This window comes from Scyliorhinus canicula, chromosome 8 (assembly GCF_902713615.1).
Source record: "Scyliorhinus canicula chromosome 8, sScyCan1.1, whole genome shotgun sequence".
In the NCBI taxonomy this organism is placed as follows: domain Eukaryota; kingdom Metazoa; phylum Chordata; class Chondrichthyes; order Carcharhiniformes; family Scyliorhinidae; genus Scyliorhinus; species Scyliorhinus canicula.
Genome location: NC_052153.1, coordinates 130,758,680 through 130,783,649, shown reverse-complemented (window position 1 = coordinate 130,783,649; position 24,970 = coordinate 130,758,680). Strand labels below are relative to the sequence as shown.

General features: G+C 46.7%; 1 protein-coding gene across 9 annotated transcripts in view; it reads right to left on the bottom strand.

Annotated features, from left to right (window-relative positions):
• The window catches only part of LOC119970506 (multiple C2 and transmembrane domain-containing protein 1-like), an 891,726-nt gene that overhangs the window by 368,650 nt on the left and 498,106 nt on the right, over nucleotides 1–24,970 (bottom strand). For all 9 annotated transcript variants that reach the window (XM_038805255.1, XM_038805256.1, XM_038805254.1 and 6 more), the window contains one exon: nucleotides 3,601–3,703. In XM_038805255.1, coding sequence (XP_038661183.1) covers nucleotides 3,601–3,703 — 103 coding nt within the window. The remainder of the gene's footprint in view (nucleotides 1–3,600; nucleotides 3,704–24,970) is intronic.

Genomic DNA, 24,970 nt, shown 5'->3' with positions numbered 1-24,970 from the left:
TCTCCATCTGATGCGGCCATGGGATATTTTGGACATTTTATTTCTGTTGTTCTGTTACTCATAGTTTATAGTAGTAGTGTTGTTTTGCCACGAGCTAGTGGACAGCCCACCTTTATCGATTTTCACTGCTCATACCACCAGTCCTCGGACCCCCCCCCCCTCTCCCACTTGCATCCCCACCCCGCCTTCTTTCTCCACAAGTGGTGAATGTGGTGGTATGGATATGAGCTCTGCCATTGGTGCAGAGCACTGGCTCCCCATTGGCTCTGGCTGGTCATGTGCCTCTCGTCCGATTGGTTGGGACTAGTCATGTGACTGCTCTCCAAATGTCTGGATTCTCCGATTTTGCAGTTTTGCGTGGAAACTGTGGAATTTCACGTTGCCAAAATCGGTGGTGGACCCTCACTGATCCTGGGACCGGTGAGGAGCTTGCAGCTGCACCGGGTAAAACTTCTGGCTATCATGCCAAAACGGTTGGGGAATGACCGGTTCTGTGGCCCTAGCTGCCCCATAGCTACTAGACTCCTCAACGACTTACTCTTGTACTGATCTGTTTCCTGTAAGAACACTATTCACGATGTCCTATTCTGCTCTTGTTTGGCCTTGTTCCGCACTGTAACCAATCACTATTTGTCAATGTACTCTGTCGAATTTTTTTTGTCTACTATGTACGTACTGTGTGCGTTCCCTTGGCTGGAGAAAAATACTTTTCACTGTACTTTGGTATATGTGACAATAAATATCAATCAATCAATTAATCAGTAGTATTTTTTCAATGGTACTCCCACCTGAAGGATGCGATGCAGGCATTGCAGCTGGGATATCTCTGATGTTCTGGTTAGTTGCTGATACACAGTCCAGGTCACTTTGCAGCACAGCAATGTGGTGCCGAGAACTACTCTGTGCTCTAGGACTTTGGCTGACTTGTGGATGTCTTTGTTGTTAAACACTCACTGCCATAATTTGAGAGACTATGATCTGGCACAGCTGATCCCCTGTTAGTTCTTCTTATCTGGTGGCCTTTGGGAGTGATGGTTGCAAGGTATGGGAAGTGCTCAAGAAATTCCAAAACCTCTCCTTCAACATATATGGCAGGTGGAATATTTAGTGGACTAGATCTGGATGATATGTGATTTTGTTTTGTCAACATTCAAGGACAGGTCACATCTCCTGTATGCATAATTAAAGAGAATGAGTGTGGCTAGGAATCTGGTGCAGAGTTGGCAAACCATAGATCATGTATGTCCATGGTGGTCAGTTTAATTTTGGCATGGAGGTGACTGAGGTTAAAGAATTTTGGCGGTATTTAATACTCGCCACAGAGGTCAGTTCATTTTTAGTGAATAGTCACTGTCATGTCATTCGTAAATATGGGGGCTATCACACAGCCTTGCTTGACACCCGTCTGGATATTGAAGGAGACTGTTTCATATCTTCCACTCAAGCCAGCTGTTGTCATGTCATCATGATATGATCAGCGGTTTCAGGATTGTGATGAAGTTTGTTGGATAGCCATATCTTTGGAGAACAATCCACAGAGCCTCGCCTTTTACTGAGTCAAATGTTTGGGACAATGAATGCATTGAAGAATTCCTGCTTCCTCAGTAAGGTCTAAAGCTACACTGTGTCTCTGTGAGGATTGCCTTAGCCAAGGGAAGTAGGCAATTCGGTAGAATGCATGTCAGGATTTTTCCTATTATGGATAAGAGGGAAATCCCTCAATAGTTTCCACAGCATGTCTTTTTTCCCTTCTGGAAGTTACAATTGTTGCATTGCTGAGTCGGGGGGGCAGGGGAAGAGGCGGGGAAGGACATTCTTATTCCATCCAAATCTGTAGGATGGGTGCATAAAGTCTTGATGAAAGAAAAAGCCACCAGCTTTGGAGACCTCAGATGTAATACCATCAAGGTATTTGTTGTTTTTCATCCATTTGATTTTGTATTATATGCCTTTACTGATATAGCCTAAATTGTAGTATGCTTTATTAGCTGCTCTCTCAACCTGTCCTGCCACCTTCAATGAATTATGCAGATAGGCACTCAAGTCTCTCTGCTCCTGCAGAATTGTAGCCTTTGTTTTATGCCGTCTCTCTGCATTGTTTCTACCAAAATGAATCACATCATGAATCTCTTCATTTTAGTTTTCTCCATCTTTTTTTCGTCCAGGAAGCTCTGGATTTGTTTTCTGCACCTTTCCCCTCAGTAAGAATATACCATGACTCAAACTATCTTTACTTTGAAGGCAGCCAATGGTTCAGTTACACTTTAGTCTATTAATCCTTGATTCCAATTGAAATGGGCCATTCTTAGCCCATTGAAGTTGGCTTCTTGCCAATTAATTATTCTTACTCTAAATTGCTCCTTGTACTTTTCCATAGCCAATCTAAACCTTGTGGTACTAAGATTACCTCCACCTGAATATTAACCTTTTCATGCTTTATTCACTTGGCCCACCTCAGTCCCAAGACTCAGGTCCAGCAATGCCTCCTTTCTCACTGGACTGGAAACATTACAGCTGTAGAAATTCTCCTTCATGCACTCTAGGAACTCTTGCCCCTCTCTATATTTTGAACTATTACTACCCCAATCTGTGTTCGGGTAATTACAGTCCCCCATTAAACTCCTGTATAATTCTTGCACTTCTCTGTAATTTCCTTGCAAATGTGGTCCTCTACTGTTCGCACTGGTAGGTAGCCTACAGACTACACCGCGCAATGTAATGTACACTTTTTTGCCCTTTAGCTCCAGCCAAATAGATTATGTCCTTGATCCCTCTTGGAGATCCTCTTTCTGCAGCCCTGCAATATTTCCCTTGATCAATACTTGATCAATTCATTTTAAAAATTAAGTTTCATTAATATTTGTTTGGCATGTAAATTTAACTATTTGGAAAGCAATTTTGGAATTACAATCCTATGAAATGAAATTTGCTTATTGTCACGAGTAGGCTTCAATGAAGTTACTGTGAAAAGACCCTAGTCGCCACATTCACAGGGTTGCCTGTTCGGGGAGGCTGGTACGGGAATCAAACCGTGCTGCTGGCTTGCTTGGTCTACTTTAAAAGCCAGCGATTTAGCCTGGTGAGCTAAACCAGCCCTATCACTTTGCTATGACTGTATACTACACTAGGGGCAGCAGGGTAGCATGGTGGTTAGCATAAATGCTTCACAGCTCCAGGGTCCCAGGTTCGATTCCCGGCTGGGTCACTGTCTGTGTGGAGTCTGCACGTCCTCCCCCTGTGTGCGTGGGTTTCCTCCCGGTGCTCCGGTTTCCTCCCACAGTCCAAAGGTGTGCGGGTTAGGTGGATTGGCCATGCTAAATTGCCCGTAGTGTCCTAATAAAAGTAAGGTTAAGGGGGGGGGGGTTGTTGGGTTACGGGTATAGGGTGGATACGTGGGTTTGAGTAGGGTGATCATGGCTTGGCACAACATTGAGGGCCGAAGGGCCTGAACTGTTCTATGTTCTAGTGAGGGCAAATCTTTCCTTAGCGTTGCTAACACTGATTTTACATGTTGTTAAAGGCTGTTCATTGGGACAAGGAATTTTATTATGGACATTATTATGCACAATGCACGCAACAAATCATTGTGCTCATACTCACAAAGTGAAGACTTTGTTCCATTCAGGGCTGAGACTCCTATGGACAGTATGTGTCTGCAGTCTGTCGTTGTTCAGTTCAATCACACAAAATGGGTCACTGCTCCCTAAAGAAAAGTAATTTTTAAATATAAATTTTTTTTCATGACTTGGGAATTACAAACTGTGAAGTAACAATTACTTGCACTGATAGGAATCCGAAAACTGGATGAGAGTTTCAGCTGTGTAACAGAAACACCAAGTGACAGTTAATCCGGGTTACTGGTTCTCTCCTATCCCTCACCACTCCTGTTACAGTCTGCTTTTACCATCACCTGGGGGTAGATCGAAAGAAAGAAACAATTTCCTCTGATGGGAGAGACCGGAACAAAGGAGTCATAGCCTAAAAATTAGAGCTAGCCTGTTCAATCGGAAATCCGGAAGTACTTATCTAACACAGGGTAATAAAAATCTGGAATTTTTTCTCTGAAAAAACTGTTGAGGCTCAATCAATTAAAACGTTCAAAACTGTGATTGATCGATTGTTGTTTGGAAAAGGTATTGAACGAAGGCAGGCAATTGGAATTCAGAAAAAAAGACCAGCTATGATCTAACTGAATGGCAGAGCAAGAAAGAGTGGCGCCACTGGTTGATAGACAACCCTGTGAATCAACCGCATGAACACCAATTTTCATAGATTGTGGTTTCACACAAGTTATTAAAAAATTCCACAGCTGAAGAAAGCATTGTTTTAAATTTGAACCGGGATATTCTTTCCATTATAAAAAGGCTTCATCAGCTGGGACAATGAGTACAAGAGTTGGGAAAGCGTGCAGCGGCTGTATAAAACGTTGGTTAGGCCGCATTTGGAGTATTGCGTGGAGTTCTGGTCACCACGTTATCAGAAGGGCGCAAAAGTTTTGGAGAGAGTGCAAAGAAAGTTCACCAGGATGTTGCCTGGTCTTGAGGATGTTGGCTATCAGGAGAGGTTGAATAAACTGGGATTGTTTTCACTGGAAAGACGGAGGCTGAGAGGAGACCTGATAGAGGTCTACAAAATTATGAGAGGCATAGACAGGGTGAATAGTCAGGGGCTTTTTCCAAGGGTGAAAGTGTCAATTACAAGGGGGCACAGGTTTAAGGTGAGAGGGGAATGTTTAAGGGAGATGATTGGGGTAGGTTTTTCACACAGAGAGCGGTGGGTGCCTGGAACGCGCTGGCAAAGAATGTGGTGGAAGCAGGCACATTAGCGACATTTAAGAGGCATCTGGATGCGTACATGAATAGGGAAGAAATAGAGGGATACGGACTGAGTAAGGGCAGGTTTTGTTTTCAGTTAGGGCATCGTGATCGGCACAGGCTTGGAGGGCTGTGCTGTACTTTACTTTGTTTTTTATCCTTTGTTCTTTGTTTAAGTGGCAGGCTTTAACCTTGATGTGAAATTAGCAAACTTAATGATAAATGTAGGTTGTGCCAAACTAGCTCAAGGAAAGCATCCTCCATTGTAGATGTGGTCCTTTAAAAAAATTAGCTTGCACAAATTTTAAAAGTTCAGTATAAGTGCCATGGCCTGTATATCTGTGCTTAATTTAGTGTATTGGTGCTTTTTTGGCTTACTTGACAGTCAACTTTCCAATAAGAAGAGATGGGGTTTCCTCACTGACATTGATATTTTAGCCTCGCGAAGAAGATGAAATGACAACAGGCCACGACATTCACTGTTGACTAGGATTTCTTATAGATTTCTGGTGTAATTAATCTGACCATGTAGGGACGGAAAATAAATTTAATAGATATGGCCCAGTGATAAAAGCACACATCTCAATGGGGTCTGCCACATTACCAGGATGTCTGAGATAACTGCGACCCCTTTGATCATATTGATCAAAGAAGCCTTTCATATGCCTGTAGAATACTGCACAATTCAGGCCATTTAACTGACACCCGACAAAACATGTTAATTAAGTTAAAAAGATACAGGAACAAAGATGTACTTAAAACCAATTGTCCAAAGTGCAATAAGCTTCTGAAAAACAGACACCGAAGTAATCAAACCGAAATAGGGGGCAATTATGCAGGTTCATGAGAAGTGAATACTTGTTACATGCGCTGAAATATCAGTGGTACTATATGCTAGTTTAAAGCATTTACTATTAAGCTATTATTAAGCAGTCAATTGTCTTTGAAATTAATTCCCAATATTTTCCTCAAGGACCTTCCTAGCAAGTGAGTCATCTTATAAACACAAAAGGGGATTTCAGTTAAAGCTTGTAAATGTGCAGAAAAATGTCTGATTTGTACTTGTGGCTTTCTCATGCAGTCTTTCCATAGAAATGATGTTGTTTGTTTCCCATTCTTTAAGGTTACTTTCACATTTAAATATAAAATTACCAGGTAAGTTCAAATGACTTCTCTGGAATCGTCGCCGTCTCTCCGAGAGTGAAGAGAGGCTGTGGCATAAATGTTTCCATCATTACTAGATCTTTTAGGAAAATTGTCAGTTGTTGTTTTCAAACATAAATGCCCTTTCAGTTTCAGGCAAGCTTCTTTTCTGGCATCTTTAAAATGCCCAATCAGAATGCACCCAAAACATCTGGCATTCTCTGCATAATACACCGCAGAGTCAGAGAGGTCAGACCATTGCCCTGACTGGCTGATGTGACCAGTTCTCTCTCTCTTCATCTCTGTCCAAAACCATGCTGCCCTCTTTCGGCCAGAATTTCACAGAAACAGTCAAAATGCAACATCAGGTAAAGCAGTTCCAAAAATCCACATGGAATAGTGATAGAGTGAGCAAAGCACAAATTCAAAAACCATGACATATTATCCAATGAGCATTTGTGCAAGACGTCTTTCCAACACAAAGCCCAGTACAATGATGACATATTCCTGCCAGACCCACACAACAGTTACCTTTAAAGCTGTCTGCAGAACATTATTGAATAGTGGAGCAGGCTCGAGGGGCTGTATAGCCTTTACCTGCCCCTATTTCTTATGCTGTGAACATGTATTTTAAGGATTTATTACTTTCAGGATGCATTTTTCACACCGACACAATGTTAAAATATATTGATAACTTGTGTATATCGTGGGAGCTGGAACAAAAATCACTCCAAATGTAATGTTAATTATTAGGTTATCTGAGCTTTTTGGCAGGTTTAAATTATACAGAAATTGAAGCACTAAAGCAGAATCTCTTCATTCTGCTTCAGAATTATGAAAAGGGTTGTGTCTTTAGTGTGGTGTTTTTCCTAGTTTTGTAAAATTTAAATAAAAATTGATTTCTATGTTAACTAAATATAAATGTAGGTTTTTTGTTAAGAATGAGAGCTTTTGTGTTAAATATGATTATGCATGAAGTCATATATGGTGGAGTTCTTGGCCCAGGGGAGCTCAAGATGGCATTTTCTGGAGTGCCTCAATCAGTACGATCGATTTGTAAACTTTTAATTGCAGGCATAGTGGATAATACTGAGCAAGGGCCAGGCTGCAGTTTTTATAAAGCAGTTCCGATGACACCATGGGCACTGGCAGTGATAAGCAAATGTTTTAGAGCAACAGGTTCTGAAGCTTAAATTAAAGGCGGCATGGAAAGATGTTTATATGGTAAAGATTAGGTACACAGGTACAATTTAATAAATTAAAGTCTGTTTCCACTTTCTCACTGTACAGAAAATTGGCCCATTTATTGAAAGTTCTATTAAAAATGCAAATTAAGTACAATTTCCTGTACTTTTTTTGTGAATAGCCAGAATTGACTATTGCTGGTGTTAACAGATGAAAACTTAAAGCATGCCTATGACCTTCCTTTTGTCCACTGTTTAAAGCATCTGTTAATTCAATGATTTGAAATGGGTGAATATCTCCACGGTGATAGTGGGCAGACAAATGCAGTCAGTCAATACAATGCCTGGGCATATAAGAAAAATACATTCTTGTATTATTCAACATATTTCTTATGGCTTAATTATGACAGAATGACAGCATTTTAATAATCTGCATGTATATTATTGTACAAGTGCTGTCACATTTATGAACTGAAAGGGAAATTAGATGACAGAGTGCAGGTATTCAGGTCTTCAGAAGTGAATGTCTGGAACATATACTAACAGCACAATTTCCTGTTAATCAACTACTAACTGCTTCTCAATTAATTTGTGAACATCACTGCAGGAGTTCCTCAGGGTAGTGTGCTAGGCCCATCCATCTTCAGCTGCTTCATCAATGACCTCCTTTCCCTCATAAGGTCAGAGGTGAGGATGTTCACAGGTGACAGCACAATTTTCAGCACCATTCGCGACTTCTCAGATAAGGACTATATCCAGCCTTGGGCTGACAAATGGCAAATTACATTTGTGCCACACAAATGCCAGGGAATGACCAGCTCCTACAAGAGAGGATCTAACCACTGACCCTTCACATTCATAGAACATAGAACATAGAACAGTACAGCACAGAACAGGCCCTTCGGCCCTCGATGTTGTGCCGAGCAATGATCACCCTACTCAAACCCACGTATCCACCCTATACCCGTAACCCAACAACCCCCCCTTAACCTTACTTTTTAGGACACTACGGGCAATTTAGCATGGCCAATCCACCTAACCCGCACATCTTTGGACTGTGGGAGGAAACCAGAGCACCCGGAGGAAACCCACGCAAACACGGGGAGGACGTGCAGACTCCGCACAGACAGTGACCCAGCCGGGAACCGAACCTGGGACCCTGGAGCTGTGAAGCATTTATGCTAACCACCATGCCTCCAATTCAATGGCATTACCATAGCTGAGTTCCCACAATCAACATCCTGGTGATTACCATTGATCAGAAACTGAACTGGACTACTGAACATATTAATACTGTGGCTACCAGAGCAGGTTAAATGCTAGGAATCCTGTGGCGAGTAACTCACTTCCTGACCCCTGCAAAGCTTGTCCACCATCTACAAGGCACAAGTCAGGAGTGTAATGGAATATTCTCTAGTTGCCTGGATATGTGCAGTTCTAACAACATGCAAGAAGCTCAACACCATCCGGGGCAAAGCAGCCCACTTGATTGCTTCTCCTTCCACAAACATTCAAACCTTCCACCACCGACGAACAGTGGCAGCCGTGTGTACCATCTACAAGATGCACTGCAGTAACTTGCCAAGGTTCCTGAGGCAGTACCTTCCAAACACACGCAACTACCATCTAGAAGAACAAGAACAGCAGATATCTGAGAACCCCAACACCTGCACCTTCCTCTCCAAGTCACTCACCACCCTGACTTGGAAATATATCGCTGCTCCTTCACTGTTGCTGGGGCAAACTCCTGTAACTCCCTCCATAACAGCAGAGTGGGTGTGTCGACACCTCAAGGACTGCAGTAGTTCAAGAAGGCAGCTCACCACCACCTTCTGAAGGTAATTTGGGATGGGCAATAAACGCTGGCCTAACCAGCGACACTCACATCCCGGAAATGAATAAAATAATTAGAAATTAGGATTTTTATGCAAATGGGTGACCAACCCTGGTAGTTACCGTGGTTATAAATTGAATAATATTATTGTCTACCTGTCTTTGGATTGCACATGGGAATAGCGCCTGACTCAGGACATGATGAGGCCGTTAAATCTCATGAGAAGCTTCTCACTTTAAAAAAAAAAATTTATTTTTTATTTTAGAGTATCCGATTCATTTTTTCCAATTAAGGGGCAATTTAGCGTGGCCAATCCACCTATCCTGCACATCTTTGGGTTGTGGGAGTGAAACCCACGCAAATACGGGGAGAATGTGCAAACTCCACGCGGACAGTGACCCAGAGCCGGGATCGAACCTGGGACCTTGGCGCCGTGAGGTAGCAGTGCTAACCCACTGTGCCACCGTGCTGCCCTTAGAAGCCTCTCACTTGATTTAAAGATTTTTTATGCCGAGCACGATCTAATGAGATTTCGTGAGGTGTTGTGATCAGGATCCCGGATTTGCATATTCAAGTATACAGTCAGGTTCACTTGAATATGTTGGGGCTGGAGTTACCCAAGGCGTGGGATCTAAGACCGTGCTTCGGAGATCCCAAGCAAGTGCCGTTTAGCATTGGTCTCCACCAATGTGGGCCAGGTGTACGTACTGGCATTTGAGGGGTCTCTCAGGCAATTGGGAACCCCTGTCTGGTCACGCTCTGGCAGGGTGGTACCCTGGCAATCTGATGCCACCCTGGGCACCATGGCACTGTTAACCTGGCGCCCTGGCAGTGCCAGGGCGCCAGTGTCAAGATGCCCAGGTGGCACCTTGCTTGCACTGGGGATCGGGTCCGGGGGTGCCCTGCCTTTACGAGGTGGGATGCAGGCTGCTTGAGGACCCCTTAATTAGTAAGCCGGGGTTTTGGTGGGGCCCAGAGGTCGTGGTGGGAAGGGTTCAGAGATTGGGGCGCCACGATTTATTCCTGCTCTTGCGAGCGGACCTCGTTTGTGCAGGAAATGGGACTAAGTGCAATCTCGATGGTGCGTTCCACGCTCAGGCCCAGAAATGATAGCGGTGTCGTTCCTGACGCTGTGAGTGCTTGGAAACACCCGGCTGCACGCACCCGACACGGGACTCTGTTTCATTTCCATTGAATCCTGGCCAGAGCAAAAATAAATAACTTTAATATTTGATGCTGGTAGAAAATATTCTTTCTTGAATCGAAAGTGACCTCACATTGAACTCCAGCTCCAACAGTATTGGTCACTCAGTTAATCAAAATAAACATCACTGCATTAGACTGGAACAAGCCTGGGCCTTCTGTTTGGTAGACTTTTTGAACAACTGTCAAGGAAGAGGTTTGTGCATCCAGGGTTGTCTGAATATTGTGAAATCCACTATGCACATTAAAATGAGAGAGCTCCAAAATATGAGAAACCTTAATACATTGCAGAATTGCATTATAGGCTCTCCATTTCAGAGAGTGAGTGCAGACGCCGGGAATGAATTGTGTGAGTTCTATGGTCCTGAAAGTGGCGGCGGTCCCAGAGCGATTCAGGACATCCTATTGGGCTATCAAAGGAACCACGTAGAACTAGAGCAATTCCAAATGCTGGCATGTTATTCGCCAGAGTCGGGATCAACACTGGAGAGCCTGACAAGCAGGAGCTACATATAGGCACTCCACTCCACCCCCATACACTCTCATCCCAGCCAAGGAGATGGCACTGGTTGCGCTGGAGCACGTCCATCCCATTGATGGGTCGGCTGGGGCCAGAGGCTACCTAGGGGAGTAGCCTGGGGAGCTTTAAGTTCTTGGGGGTCACCATCACCAATAGTCTGTCTTGGCCCACTCATATTGATCCAAGTCAAGAAAGCCCAACAACGTCTCTACTTACTACTCAAACTAAAGAAATTCGACATGCCTGCATCAACTCTGACAAACGTCTACAGAAGTGCCACAGACACTGCTTGGTGTGGTAACTGCTCGGTCCAAGATCACAAGAAACTGCAGAGTATGGTGATCTCAGCCCAACGCATCACACAAGCTTGCCATCCTCACACTGATTCTGTCTACACCTCCCGCTGCCTCAGGTAGGCAGACGCATTATCAGACCCTCCCACCCAGGCATTGCCTTCTTCCAGACCCTTCCATCAGACAAAGATACAGAAGTCTGAAGACTCATACATCCAGACATAGGTGTAGAGGGGAATGGGGGTTCGGGAGTTAGTTGGCAAACCTGGTAGAGTGACTGCAGAACCTGTAAGAGCGATTGGGGGGGGGGGGGGAGGCAGGCAGATGGTCTATGGTCTGTCAGAGCAGTGGGATGGGGATGCTATCTTAATGGGGCACTGTGCTTTGTGATAATGTTGGATGGGGCCACAGGGAAGAGAGCAATGCAGTGCAGATGTGCAGGTGGGTAGATTGCACCTGCTCGAATATACAGGACAAACAGCTGCCCGGATGCTTTCAACCCACGATATAGGTCTCAAAACTTAGAGGTTCCCAGGAAATCTGAGACGATTGGTCACTCTGTTCTTGGCCAGTTTCCAACATTTGATCTTCCATAAACTAGAGGTCATACAAAACACTACTGCCAATTCGTTAACTCACACCAAGAACCATTCAACCATCACCCCTGTTCTTGCTGACATGTATCCACTCCCAGTCGAACAGTAGGCAAAAATCTCCGCTTTGGGAGACTATGTTCACCCGCTGTTGCTGAATTGCACCTAGAAAATGAGGGAGCGATTCCCAATTCTTAATCAGACAAACTGTCCTGGCTTTATACAATTCACACCTCTTTAACCTGTGATTTTCCCTCTCTTCAGTTGCACCGTCTGGTCTTGTAAAGACTTAATTACCTGCAAAGACTCGCATTCAAAGTATCATCTTGCATCATTGGCTTTGTCCATATAAGCTGTATTTGTGTAACCTACCTCTTCACTCGCCCGACAAAAGCACGTGATTCCAAATAAACCTGTTGGACTTTAACCTGGGATTGTAAGACTTCTTACTATGCCCACCTCAGTCTAATGTCGGCATCTCCAATTCAAGGCAAATTTATGCATGGCGCGGATTGCGAGGAATTCCTCAGGTCCCACAGCTGGCCACCCCTCCCCCTAACTGCGCAATTCAGTCCCCTGCCACCGGATTGTCTGGATTCTTGCCCCAGTATGGGGGTGACCTGCCCCTCCACCCCCATAGAGATCCCTTAAATAAAGGGACTCGCCACAGAGACTCTCTAGACAAAGAGACTCCTCCGAGACCCCCTAAATAAAAGACCCCTCCCCCCCAGAGACCCCTAAATAAAGGGCCACTTGTATTTTGGCGGGCAACAGGCCCACCGGGTCAGGGCCTCACTTATCAAGAGCAGTGGTAATTCTTGCCTACGTGATTCCCGGCCCAGAGAATCAAGTGGGCCCAGGGAATATGCTACCCAGCTTGCTAAGTGGATTCAAATGGGTCATTAAGACCTCAATCCTGACATCAGCAGGGAGGGGAGGGAGGGCTTGAGTATTGGTTCACTACCATTGGATTCTCCACCTCGCCGGGAATTCTGCTACCGCCAGATTGTGGGGCGGAGATTTTCACCCAGCATCTTATTTTTATAATTCTCATCCTCATTTTCAAAGCCTTTCATGGTTTTGCCCTTCCACACATCTGCAATCTTCTCCAGCCTCAGTGATAATTGTCTTCCTTCTTGACCAGCCCTAATTTTAATTTCTCCACCATTGGTGCCAGTGCCCTTAGCTGTAAAGTTTGTAACCTCCATAATTCCCTTTCTAAACTTCCCTGCTTCTCTCCCACCTTTAAGGCACTCCTTAATATTTACCTCTGTCGCCAGGTTTTGGTCATTTTCCCAAATATCTGGTGGCTTATTGTCATCATTTTTTTATAATGCACCTATAAAGTGCTTTGGAACTTTTTGCCATCTTAAAGGCATTACATAGATGCAATGCTATATCAAAACTGCATACAAACAGGACGAACGTTACAAACCTTTCTCAAGTACCTCTTCTTTCATTTTGAGATGAAGGTGATGCTGGCAAGGCTCACATTTATTGCCCACCCCTTGTTGCTCAGGTTTTATACAACTGAGAGGCTTGTGTCAAGCCACCTGTGAAGAGAGTTTGGAGTCAACAGGTAGGTGGAATTCTCCCATTTTGTGACTAAGTGCTGTGGTAGGGACAGGAACATGGGGCGCGATTCTCCGCCCCCCATGACGGGTCGGAGAATAGCGGGAGGGCCTTCCCAACATTTTTCCCGACCTCCCGCTATTCTCCCCCCCCCCACGGCCGCCCCACGACACGAATCGCTGCTCGCCTTTTTTTTACGGCGAGCAGCGATTCTTCCCTATCCGATGGGCCGATTTCCCAGGCCTTTGTGACCGTTTTCACGAATTTAAACACACCTGCTATCACAGTTCGTGAAAATGGCCCCAAAGTGCCGTTCTGCACAACCATGCCACCGATTGGCACGGCCGCACTACGGCTGTGCCAAGGGTGGCATGGGCCCGCGATCGGTGGGCACCGATCGCGGGCAGCAGGTCCGATTCCCGCGCACTCTTTGTCCCTCCGCCGCCCCGCAGGATAAGTCCGCGGGGTGGCTGAGGGGCATGACGGACCGCGCATGCGCGGGTTTGACGCATATGCGCGATTACGTCATCCGCGCATGCGCGGGTTGGAGCCGTCCAACCCGCGCATGCGCGGCTGACGTCATCGTGCGCGTCAGCCGCCGTGAGTATTGGCGGCCGGGCTTAGCGAACGTTCGCTAAGCCCGCGCTGCCGTTCTTCCCGTGACCGCGATGCTAGCCCCGACCAGGGGGGTGAATCGGGTCCCGGGGGGGGGGGGGGGGGGGGGGGGGGGGGGGGGGGGCGGAGGCTGCCGTGAAACACGGCCGGTTTCACGGCAGCCTTTACGACTCTCCGCATTTGCGGAGAATCGCGCCCATGGTTGTTTACTGCTGCAGAGGCTGGCGGGAGACACGCCAAATTTTCTGGCCCCAACCTCATTAGTTATGCACCCAGTTTTATGCTGTATTCAGTGGTCCGGCAAGCTTGGATGGTGTGTAGTCTGCCATCGTGATTGGTCGCCAAATTGAAAAGCCGTCCAACATTACTGACCCACTATTGAAGAAAGAAAACTATGATAGATCCCTGCGAGCACTCAGACCGGAAGATAGACCTCCTGAAAGCAAAGATGGATCTTGTGGTGTTCTTTGTGGTTCAGATCTTAGGATGGTTGGCGTAGTGTTCACAAAGACCAGCACTAGCTTTTGTACTAAACAAAGCTAAAGATTTATTTACACTACTTAATTAAATTTGATCTCTTACTTTCATATAATAAACAATTGACAATAAATATACAATCTACACTCATCTACCACTAATCTCCATACTAATACCTATATTAATACCTATACTAATACTAATACAGTAGTCCCCCGTTATAACGCGCCCCGCAATACCGCGGTTCGCGATATACGGCGGGGGGGTTTATGGACCCCAACTTACTTGACTCATTTTAAACTCTTTTTGAAACAGCACCTTTTTGAGCCGCGATGATTAGACCGATTAGCAGCGATGATTACCCGCGATGATTAGACCGATTAGCAGCGATTATTACCCGCGATGATTAGACCGATTAGCAGCGATGATCACTGTCTTGTACTGTAGAACGATTAGCCGCGATGAGTAGCCGCGACCGATTAGCCCAGTTACACAGCCATAAAAGGGATACCTTTTCCAGTGCAGGTATCTTCGAGTTCGAGTTCAGTTGCTGTCGTGTCGTTCAAAATGTTTAAGCGCAAGTCTTACTCAGTGAGTCAAAAGATACATTTGATAGACCGGCTTCGAAACGGGGAAACGAAGGCAAAATTATCCAGAGAGACTGGTGTACCAGAGTCAACCCTCCGTGGGTGGGTGAAAGATGAGCCCAATTTAAGAGCATATGTTGGGACAGTTTCTCAGAGTGAAGGGCTTAGCAGGAAAAAGGCAAGGAACGCTAGTGACAGTAACTTAGAGAAGGCTGTGTTCACCTGGTTTGTCCAGGAACAGTCTGGTGGCACCCCCCTATCTGGACCTATCATCAGGACTCAGGCTGAGAAGTTCCATCACCAGCTCCACCCAGAGGACAGCAATTTCGTAGCCAGCAAGGGTTGGCTCCATCGGTTCCAGAAAAGACATGGGATAGGTGCAGTTACCATCACTGGTGAGCAGAGATCCGCCGACTCAGGAGCCGCAGCAGCCTTTTCCGACATCCTCAAGAACTACATGGTGCAAGAGGAGCTGACCCCAGAGCAACTCTACAATGCAGATGAGTCAGGGCTTTACTGGAAGATGCTGCCTGACAAGACCCTAGCTGTCAAGGATGATGCCCACAAGACTCTGGGGTACAAGCAAGCCAAGAACAGGCTCACCATCCTGTTTACCAGCAATGCCACGGGAACACACAAGCTGAAGCCATTGATTGTGGGCAAATTCAAGTCTCCTAGATGCTTTCACCACATCAACATGGAGAACCTACCCATTACCTACCGGAACTCTGGCAAAGCCTGGATGACAGCTTTCTTATTTGAGGAGTGGTTCTTCAAGTTCTTCGTACCCAGTGTCAGGGACCACCTTAGAGCCCGCAACTTACCGCAGAAGGCCACACTCCTACTGGACAACTGCTCAGCCCACCCTCAGGGAGATGTTCTCAAGACCAGGGATGGGCAGATCCAAGTGCTCTATCTCCCAAAGAACACCACCAGCAAGATCCAGCCATGTGATGCTGGCATCATTCAGACCTTCAAGTCTGTGTACAAAAAGGAACTGATCCTGGAAATGATAGACTCTCCTCTCACTGTCCCAGATTACCTGAAAGCCATCACCATCAAGGATGCCTGTTATCTGGCAGGGAAGGCCTGGGGAGCTGTGACAGAGAAGACCATCGCCAACTGCTGGAACAAGGCCCTAAGAGCAGCACTCCCACGACCCCAACATTACCCGGATGAAGAGGACTTCGTAGGCTTTACTGAAGCAGAGATCAGGGCAGCTGAGGAGAGGCTAGAGGACCAACTGGATGAGAACCTAACACTCCAGGATTGGGTGGACAGGTGGGCAGCAGCAGAGGATGACATGGCACCCGCAGAAACATTCACAGAGGAGGAGATCATCGACCAGGTCACCCAAGAGGAGGCAGAAGAAGAAGAAGAACCCCAGCCCACAGTGGCAAAGAGCCACTCGGATGCCATCACACACCTGAAGTGGCTCATAGCATACACAGAGCAGCAAGACTTCGACCCAATATACATCCTGCACCTGAAGAACCTCCAGAGACAAGCACAAGTCAAGATGAGGAAGGGGATGTGCCAGAGGAAACTCACAGACTTTTTTAAATGATTTTAAAAATATGCGTGTAAGTACAATTTTAAGTATATTATTGTATGTATACTGTATATTATTGTATATATTTTAATACATTTAAAACTTGATTTAAGACTTGAACGAACTTTGCTGTTTCTTATTTAAAACACCCTTCCATTCAGCAATGTTCAGCATAGTCAGCGATGTTTCCTCTCGTTCATTCATTTCGATATCCGCCATCTTGGATATCCGCGGCTCGGTTACAACGCGGGTGGCTGTCTTGGACCCGAACACCCGCGTTATATCGGGGGACTACTGTACTAATACGGTAGCACGGTAGCATTGTGGCTAGCACAATCGCTTCACAGCTCCAGGGTCCCAGGTTCGATTCCGGCTTGGGTCACCGTCTGTGTGGAGTCTGCACATCCTCCCCGTGTGTGCGTGGGTTTCCTCCGGGTGCTCTGATTTCCTCCCACAGTCCAAAGATGTGCAGGTTAGGTGGATTGGCCATGATAAATTGCCCTTAGTGTCCAAAATTGCCCTTAGTGTTGAGTGGGGTTACTGGGTTATGGGGATAGGGTGGAAGTGTTAACCTTGGGTAGGGTGCTCTTTCCAGGAGCCGGTACAGACTCGATGGGCCAAATGGCCTCCTTCTGTACTGTAAATTCTATGAATCCAATTCTACTGATTTGAGCTCATTCTATCTGGATTACTCGGCCATGCATCTGGATTACTTGCTCAGTAACATAACCAATGTGCTCTCCCACCCACTGTTATTATTCATCAATAGTTTAAAAACTTGTAGTTTCCAAACGTTTACCAACTTGCACATGTCTGTAGCAACATTTTCTCTTTTAAATATACAGAAGTCTTATTCAAGAAATTGGATAATATAAAATGTACTCACTCACACTAGCTTTCCTACAGTCTGTCATAATATACATCTATGTATATAATGGAGTGCAGACAGGCAGTGATTGACACACAGGATGACCAGTAAGCACACAGAACAGAACAGCCAATCACCAGACAGGACACAACCACTATAAAGCCAGAGGGCACTAGGTTTCTCGCTCTCTCTGGACCCAGCCACTGAGACAGTCAGAGTTCGTGAGCTAGTCAGTGTAAACACCATGCGGTAGCTAGTAAGTCTGGTTATGCTAGTACTAGGTCTCCAGTCAAGTCAGCATAGTTTCAACCCACAGTTAAACATGTATAATAGTTAAGACGTTAAATAAAATCGTGTTGCATCTTATCAAGTGTTGGAGGTCTGTCTCTCGCTACACTGCATCAAGTGCAGTCCACATCGACCCAGTCCGCCCAACACATCATGGTACCAGTGAGTGATGCTGAAATTTGACGGACCTACCTTGAGTGAATCAGCGTTGACCAGCAAACAGCCATCCGGTGACATGGAAAACGCCTGCCCTCCTCTGCAGCTCCGCATCGCCGGCAACCTCGGTGCAAATTGGAAGATCTTCAAACAAAAGTTCCAACTCTATCTCGAAGCCACCGACCTCGAGGCCGCATTGGACACCAGGAAGATCGCACTATTCCTTTCTACAGCGGGGGACCACGCCATCCACATCTACAACTCCCTTACATTCGCTGAAGGCGAAGACAAGACGAAATTTAAAACAGTCCTGCTGAAGTTCGACAGCCACTGCGACATTGAGGTGAGTGAGAGCTTTGAACGGTACATTTTCCAGCAGAGGCTTCAGGGTAAGGATGAACCTTTTCAGTCCTTTTTGACCCATCTCCGCATCCTCGCGCAGTCATGTCACTATGACTCGACAACTGATTCCATGATCCGGGATCAGATCGTTTTGGGGGTCCACTCCGATTCCCTTCGCCAGCAGCTCCTGAAAGTCAAGCAGCTCATCCTCACCATCGCCATCGAGACGTGCGTTGTACACGAACATGCTAACAATCGGTACTGCCACATCAGGGCGGCAGAAACTGCAAAAGCTAGCCTCCCACGAGGCGGAACGGGTGCAGGCTAGCGCACAAATGCAGGGCCTAAATATCGACGAGAGTGGCCATTTCGCATGCTTTTCCCGGACCCCTGCGCATGCGTGCCACGGCCGAGGGGTCGGCGAGACATACGACCAGACTGTGGAGATGCATAAGTCGTTCGACCGCACTGCGCATGCGAGATGGCGCACGGAACGCGCTGATGTTGGCGTCATGACGTGTCCGAATTGTGGCTCCGCCAAATTAAAGCGGCATTGTCCGGCAAAATCTCGACGGTGTCTACAGTGTGGCAAGCTTGGCCATTACGCAGCCCTTTGCAGATCTGCTCCACTGCCCAGCAACCAGCGATCCCAGCCACAGTGCAGAAGCGTCCGTTCAATACAGCAGGCCATGCCAGATTCCGACCCCGACAGCCCAACCGATCCTGATGCTGAGTGCCTCAAATCCCCATACCGGGTGGGCATCATTACGAAGCATGCACTGCCTTTCTCCAAGATAGTGAAGCACCTCCCGATCCTCAGTGTGGACCCCGACGACGAGTGGTGTGCTGTCCTCACAGTTAACAAGGCTCGCATCCAGTTCAAACTGGACACCAGCGCATTGGTGAACCTCATCTCGAAATCCGACATCGACACCATCTGCGTCAGAGCAAGTATTCTTCCACCGGCCTGCCAGCTCCTTGACTACAATGGCAATGCCATAGCTGCCAGTGGCTCGTGCCAACGCGGAATGTCCAATAAGTCAATTAAAGCGACGCTGCGGTTTGAGATCATAGGAACTGACAGAGCATCCCTGCTCGGTGCTCAGGCCTGCAAACTCCTGAACCTGGTTCAGCGAGTCCACACCATGTCATCCTCACAGGCGACGACCTCATCTGTTGAAAACTTCCAGGCTGAAATTGATGACATCGTCACGCAGTACCACAGCGTGTTCGATGGAATGGGCACGCTCCCAGACTGATACAAAATCCTGCTCAAACCGAACGCCACCTCTGTAATTCACGCACCACGTCGGCTGCCGGCACCCTTCAAGGATCGCCTCAAGCAGCAATTACAGGACCTCCAGGACCAGGGAATCATATCAAAGGTCACAGAACCCACGGACTGGGTAAGCTCCATGGTCTGCGTCAAGAAGCCGTCAGGGGAGCTTCGGATCTGCATCGACCCCAAGGATCTAAGCCGCAACATCATGAGAGAACATTACCCGATACCAAAACGAGAAGAGTTGACCAGCGAGATGGCTCAAGCCAAATTCTTTATGAAGCTGGACGCCTCCGGGGTTCTGGGAAATACAGCTGGATGCATCCAGTTGCAAGCTGTGCACATTCAATACCGCGTTTGGTCGCTACTGCTACAACCGGATGCCTTTTGGCATCATCTCTGCCTCAGAGGTATTTCACCGCATCATGGAACAGATGATGGAGGGCATCGAGGGGGTGAGAGTGTATGTTGACGATGTCATAATCTGGTCCACAACTCCCCAAGAACACATCGCTCGCCTCAAGCAGGTATTCCACAGAATCCATGAGCATGCTCTCCAAATCAACAGGGCCAAGTGCTCTTTCGGTCAATCAGACATCAAATTCCTTGGTGACCACATCTCGCAGCAAGGCGTATGGCCAGGTGCTGACAAGGTTTCGGCGATCAACGCCGTGAAGACCCCAGAGGACAAGAAGGCGGTCCTCCGCTTTCTAGGGATGGTCAACTTCCTCGGGAAGTTCATTCCCAACATGGCGTCCACCACCACTGCCCTCTGACATCTCGTCAAAAGTCGACGGAATTCCAGTGGCTGCCCGCTCATGAAAAAGAATGGCGTGAGCTGAGGGCAAAGCTCACCACAGCCCCAGTTCTGGCGTTCTTCGACCCAACCAAGGAGACCAAAATATCCACTGACGCGAGCCAGGATGGTATTGGGGCGGTGCTCCTCCAATGGGATGACTCCTCGTCCTGGACTCCAGTTGCGTATGCCTCCAGAGCCATGACGCCCACTGAGCAATGGTACGCTCAGATTGAGAAGGAATGCCTGGGCCTCCTAACGGGAATCGACAAGTTTCACTACTATGTTTATGGCCTCCCAAAATTCATGGTAGAGATGGACCACAGCCCACTAGTCTACATAATCCAGAAGGATTTAAATGACATGACGCCTCGGTTACAGGGAATCCTTCTCAAGCTACGCCGCTATGACTTTGAACTTGTCTACACGCCAGGCAAAGAACTCATTGTTGCAGATGCCCTATCCAGGTCTATTACCACACCGTGTGAACAAACTGACTTAGTCTGCCAAATCGACGCGCAGGTGCAATTGTGTGCCTCCAACCTTCCAGCCTCTGATGAGAGGATCATCCAAATTCATGAGGAAACGGCCAAGGATCCTCTGCTCCAGCGGGTGATGCAGCACCTTACAAACAGCTGGCAGAAGGGACAGGGTCCCCAGTTCTACAACGTCAAGGACGACCTGACGGTGGTGGACGGTATCCTCATGAAGCCTGACAGGATCGTGATTTCTCAGAGCATGCGAGCTATGGTGCTTGGCCAACTCCATGAGGGTCACCTGGGGGTCGAGAAATGCCAACGCAGAGCTCGGGAGGCAGTCTATTGGCCGGGCATCAGCCAGGACGTTGCCAACACGGTCCTCAACTGCCCTACATGTCAGACATTTCAGCCAGCTCAACCCAAAGAAACTTTGCAGCAACATGAGATAGTGACCTCTCCATGGTCCAAAGTCGGTGTCGACCTTTTCCACGCCAAGGGGCGTGACTACGTACTCCTGGTCGACTACCTCTCCAGTTACCCAGAAGTGGTGAAACTGTCCGACCTCACGTCGAAGGCAGTGATTAAAGCCTGCAAAGAAACGTTCACCAGGCATGGGATACCACTCACGGTGATTAGTGACAATGGTGCCTGCTTTTACAGCCAGGAGTGGTCTGATTTTGCACGGTTATACAACTTCCATCACGTAACCTCCAGCCCCCACTTCCCGCAGTCAAACGGGAAGGCCGAAAAAGGGGTCCATATCGTTAAGAGATTGCTATGCAAGGCTGCAGACTCAGGCTCCGACTTCAACCTGGCGTTGTTGGCATACAGAGCAACACGCTGTCCACTGGGTTGTCTCCAGCGCAGATGCTCATGAATCGCACTCTGCGATCCACGGTTCCAGCCATCCATGTTCCAGACCTTGACCACCTCACGGTCATACAAAAGATGCAGCAGTCTCGGGCCCAACAGAAATCAGCGTACGACGCTCATGCCATGGATCTCCCCGAGTTGGTCCCAACTGATCGTGTTTGAGTACAGTTGCCTGATGGGGGCTGGTCAGCCACAGCTGTGGTGGTCAATCAAGTGGCCCCGAGATCGTTCGCATGGCTGATGGCTCCTTCCTACGACCAACAGACAGGCACTACGCAGAGTTCCACGCCCGCCACCTGACCGAAATGCCCCACCACCCACAATGCTTGCTCCAGACGTGCCCTACCACAAGGCCACCGATCTACCAGCAATCCTGCCGACCCCTGCGACCACTGCATTGGTGGCGGTCCCGCCTATCCAAGTGCAGGCGGCCCCTGATCCACCCTTGCGGCGATCAACCAGAATTCGTCGCCCACCACAAAGACTAAATTTATAGACTGAACTTTTGTACATCTTGTTACCTCGTCGTTTTGACATCTGTAAATATCGTTTTACCATTTCATCTGCCCTATATCTGCCCTAGCGACACCTTCCTATGTATATAAGTTCATTTTAGCACATTCAGTATATAGTCACACACATATACACATCCACACGCACACGCACCTTAATATTTATTATCTAAAAAAAAAGGGGGAGGTCATAATATACATCTATGTATATAATGGAGTGCAGACAGGCAGTGATTGACACACAGGATGACCAGCACACAGAACAGAGCAGCCAATCACCAGACAGGACACGACCACTATAAAGCCAGAGGGCACTAGGTTTCCAGCTCTCTCTGGACCCAGCCACTGAGACAGTCAGAGTTCGTGAGCTAGCCAATGCAAACACCATGTGGTAACTAGTAAGTCTGGTCAGGCTAGTACTAGGTCTCCAGTCAAGCCAGCATAGTGTCAACCCACAGTTGAACATGTATAATAGTTAAGACGTTAAATAAAATTGTGTTGCATCTTATCAAGTGTTGGAGGTCTGTCTCTCGCTACACTGCATCAAACGCAGTCCACATCGACCCAGCCTGCCCAACGCATCACAGTCTTTCTCCTAGCCATCTCCTCAACACTCTCCCAGAAGGCTTAGCATCAATGCTATATAGTTCTGCATCTAGCTCCCTCTAATGGTTGATTTGGACATAACATTAACCCTTACAGCTCTGTACATTTCTCAATGTCACAGATCCCATGGAACACTCTGCGCTGGAAAATGCACCCCCTCCGGAACACCTAATCTGGAAGGTCCACTTGAATATGCATCCGTGGCCCACTGTTGTGGTGTTCCAGGATCCAGGATCCAGGGTTGCGGGCGGCCTCCATCTCTAACTCCAGAGGCAGCCCCAGGCATTGTTCAGTTGAGTCCTGACATCTGCGCGCCATGTTGTTCTAAACATGTTACACACTGGCATGATTTCCCACTGGAATTATGGAGAATCTGACATGGTTTTTAAAAAGAATCTCCCTTATTTATTTTAAACTGAATTCAAATCTCAAAATTCTACTGATTTGAGCTCATTCTATCTGGATTACTCGGCCATGCATCTGGATTACTTGCTCAGTAACATAACCAATGTGCTCTCCCACCCACTGTTATTATTCATCAATAGTTTAAAAACATGTAGTTTCCAAACATTTACCAACTTGCACATGTCTGTAGCAAAATTTTCTCTTTTAAATATACAGAAGTCTTATTCATGAAATTGGACAATATAAAATGTTATGGTAATGTACAGGCTTAAGGAAGATAACATCCTTCTCTGTTAATTATATTGGTAAACCCAGCCTTTTAAGCTGACTCAAAGCTGAGCTCTTTATTAAAAAATGCTATTCTGTCGCCCATAACCCTGTTCCTTGACACCTCTCTAGTTTCCAATTTAAACAAGTCCCCGTGCGCCCTACTCTAAAGGGCTTTGTTTCCCTGTCATTGTGAAGAGAGGCAAAGCAGCCGAGAAGTGTGAAATCAGACCTCATGAGCTGAACGGTTCCCCAGGGAACTTTGGACTGCTCAGAAGGTCAAAGTCATGGGCTGGACTAGCTGAAAATGTCTGAGCACTGGTCTGTGACACAGCAGGGGAGTTAGAATTGAACACATCTTAATTAAGGTCCGCAGACAGCCAAGCAGGCTGTTTCCAGACCAACTGCCAACCTTAAACCGGTCAAATTTAGCAGCACTGTTAACGGCTCTAATGGTAAGTTTTGCATCGCTGTTCATCATATTGCTGTTGGCGCACATCTCAGAGTATCTGATTAACGGTGATAAGCTTTCGACATGCAGAGGCCCCCGCCTCAAAGCATGCTGGTCCAGCCAGAGTATGAATAGTCCCTGACTAATTTAGATAAAATTTCAACCCACTCTTTGCGTTTTTTGTTGAATGATGTTGCAGTTATAGTTAATCAATATGTGGGAGTTGTTAAATGAGGTATTAACGACAACACTTAATCCCTTTTTCTCATTAATAACCTCCAGGAATTGAAATGCAATGCCCAACACTGAGCCATTCATAAAAGAAAAAAATATAGTCCCCACTCAACATTTTATGTGGAGCTTAATTGAGGTGAAACACTGGGTGGTACTCAGCTGAACAAGGCAATGAGTCATTGTACAAAAGAAAGGAATTCACAGTTTCACCAAAAGTGATTTGTTCTCTTAACCCTCTCATTCAGAAAAGAACCTAAAGCACTCCTAATTACTTTTTAATTTGAAAGGGTTAATGTTCAATTCAAATGTTTCTAAGTGACTCTTTACAGCTCCAGAAAACAGTCCTTGAAAAGAGAGAAAGAAAAATCTTTTGTAATCATTACAAGATTTGTGGCATTGAAGCATGCAGGCAATGTTCTCCAAGGTATGATAGGTCTATATTAATGCACTCTAATACATCATAATACCCATTTTTTTCATTTTTTCATTTTATTGACATAGATTTGAGGCAGCACGGTAGCATGGTGGTTAGCATCAATGCTTCACAGCTCCAGGGTCCCAGGTTCGATTCCCGGCTGGATCACTGTCTGTGTGGAGTCTGCACGTCCTCCCCGTGTGTGCGTGGGTTTCCTCCGGGTGGTCCGGTTTCCTCCCACAGTCCAAAGATGTGCGGGTTAGGTGGATTGGCCATGCTAAATTGCCCATAGTGTCCTAATAAATAAGGTTAATGGGGGTTGTTGGATTACTGGTATAGGGTGGATACGTGGGCTTGAGTAGGGTGATCATTGCTCGGCACAACATCGAGGGCCGAAGGGCCTGTTCTGTGCTGTACTGTTCTAATTCTAATTCTAATTACCATTATGATGACTAATTCAAAGCTGCAAAAATTTGTGGATTGCAGATAAAGTTTGAAATTTGCAAAAGAGGACAACATAAAAGTAGCCCCAAATGCAGAAATTGGGGTAGCCTCCTTTCTATGCATGGGGTGGCGATTTGTGGCCTTCCAAAGGAATTGAAATTCAGAAAA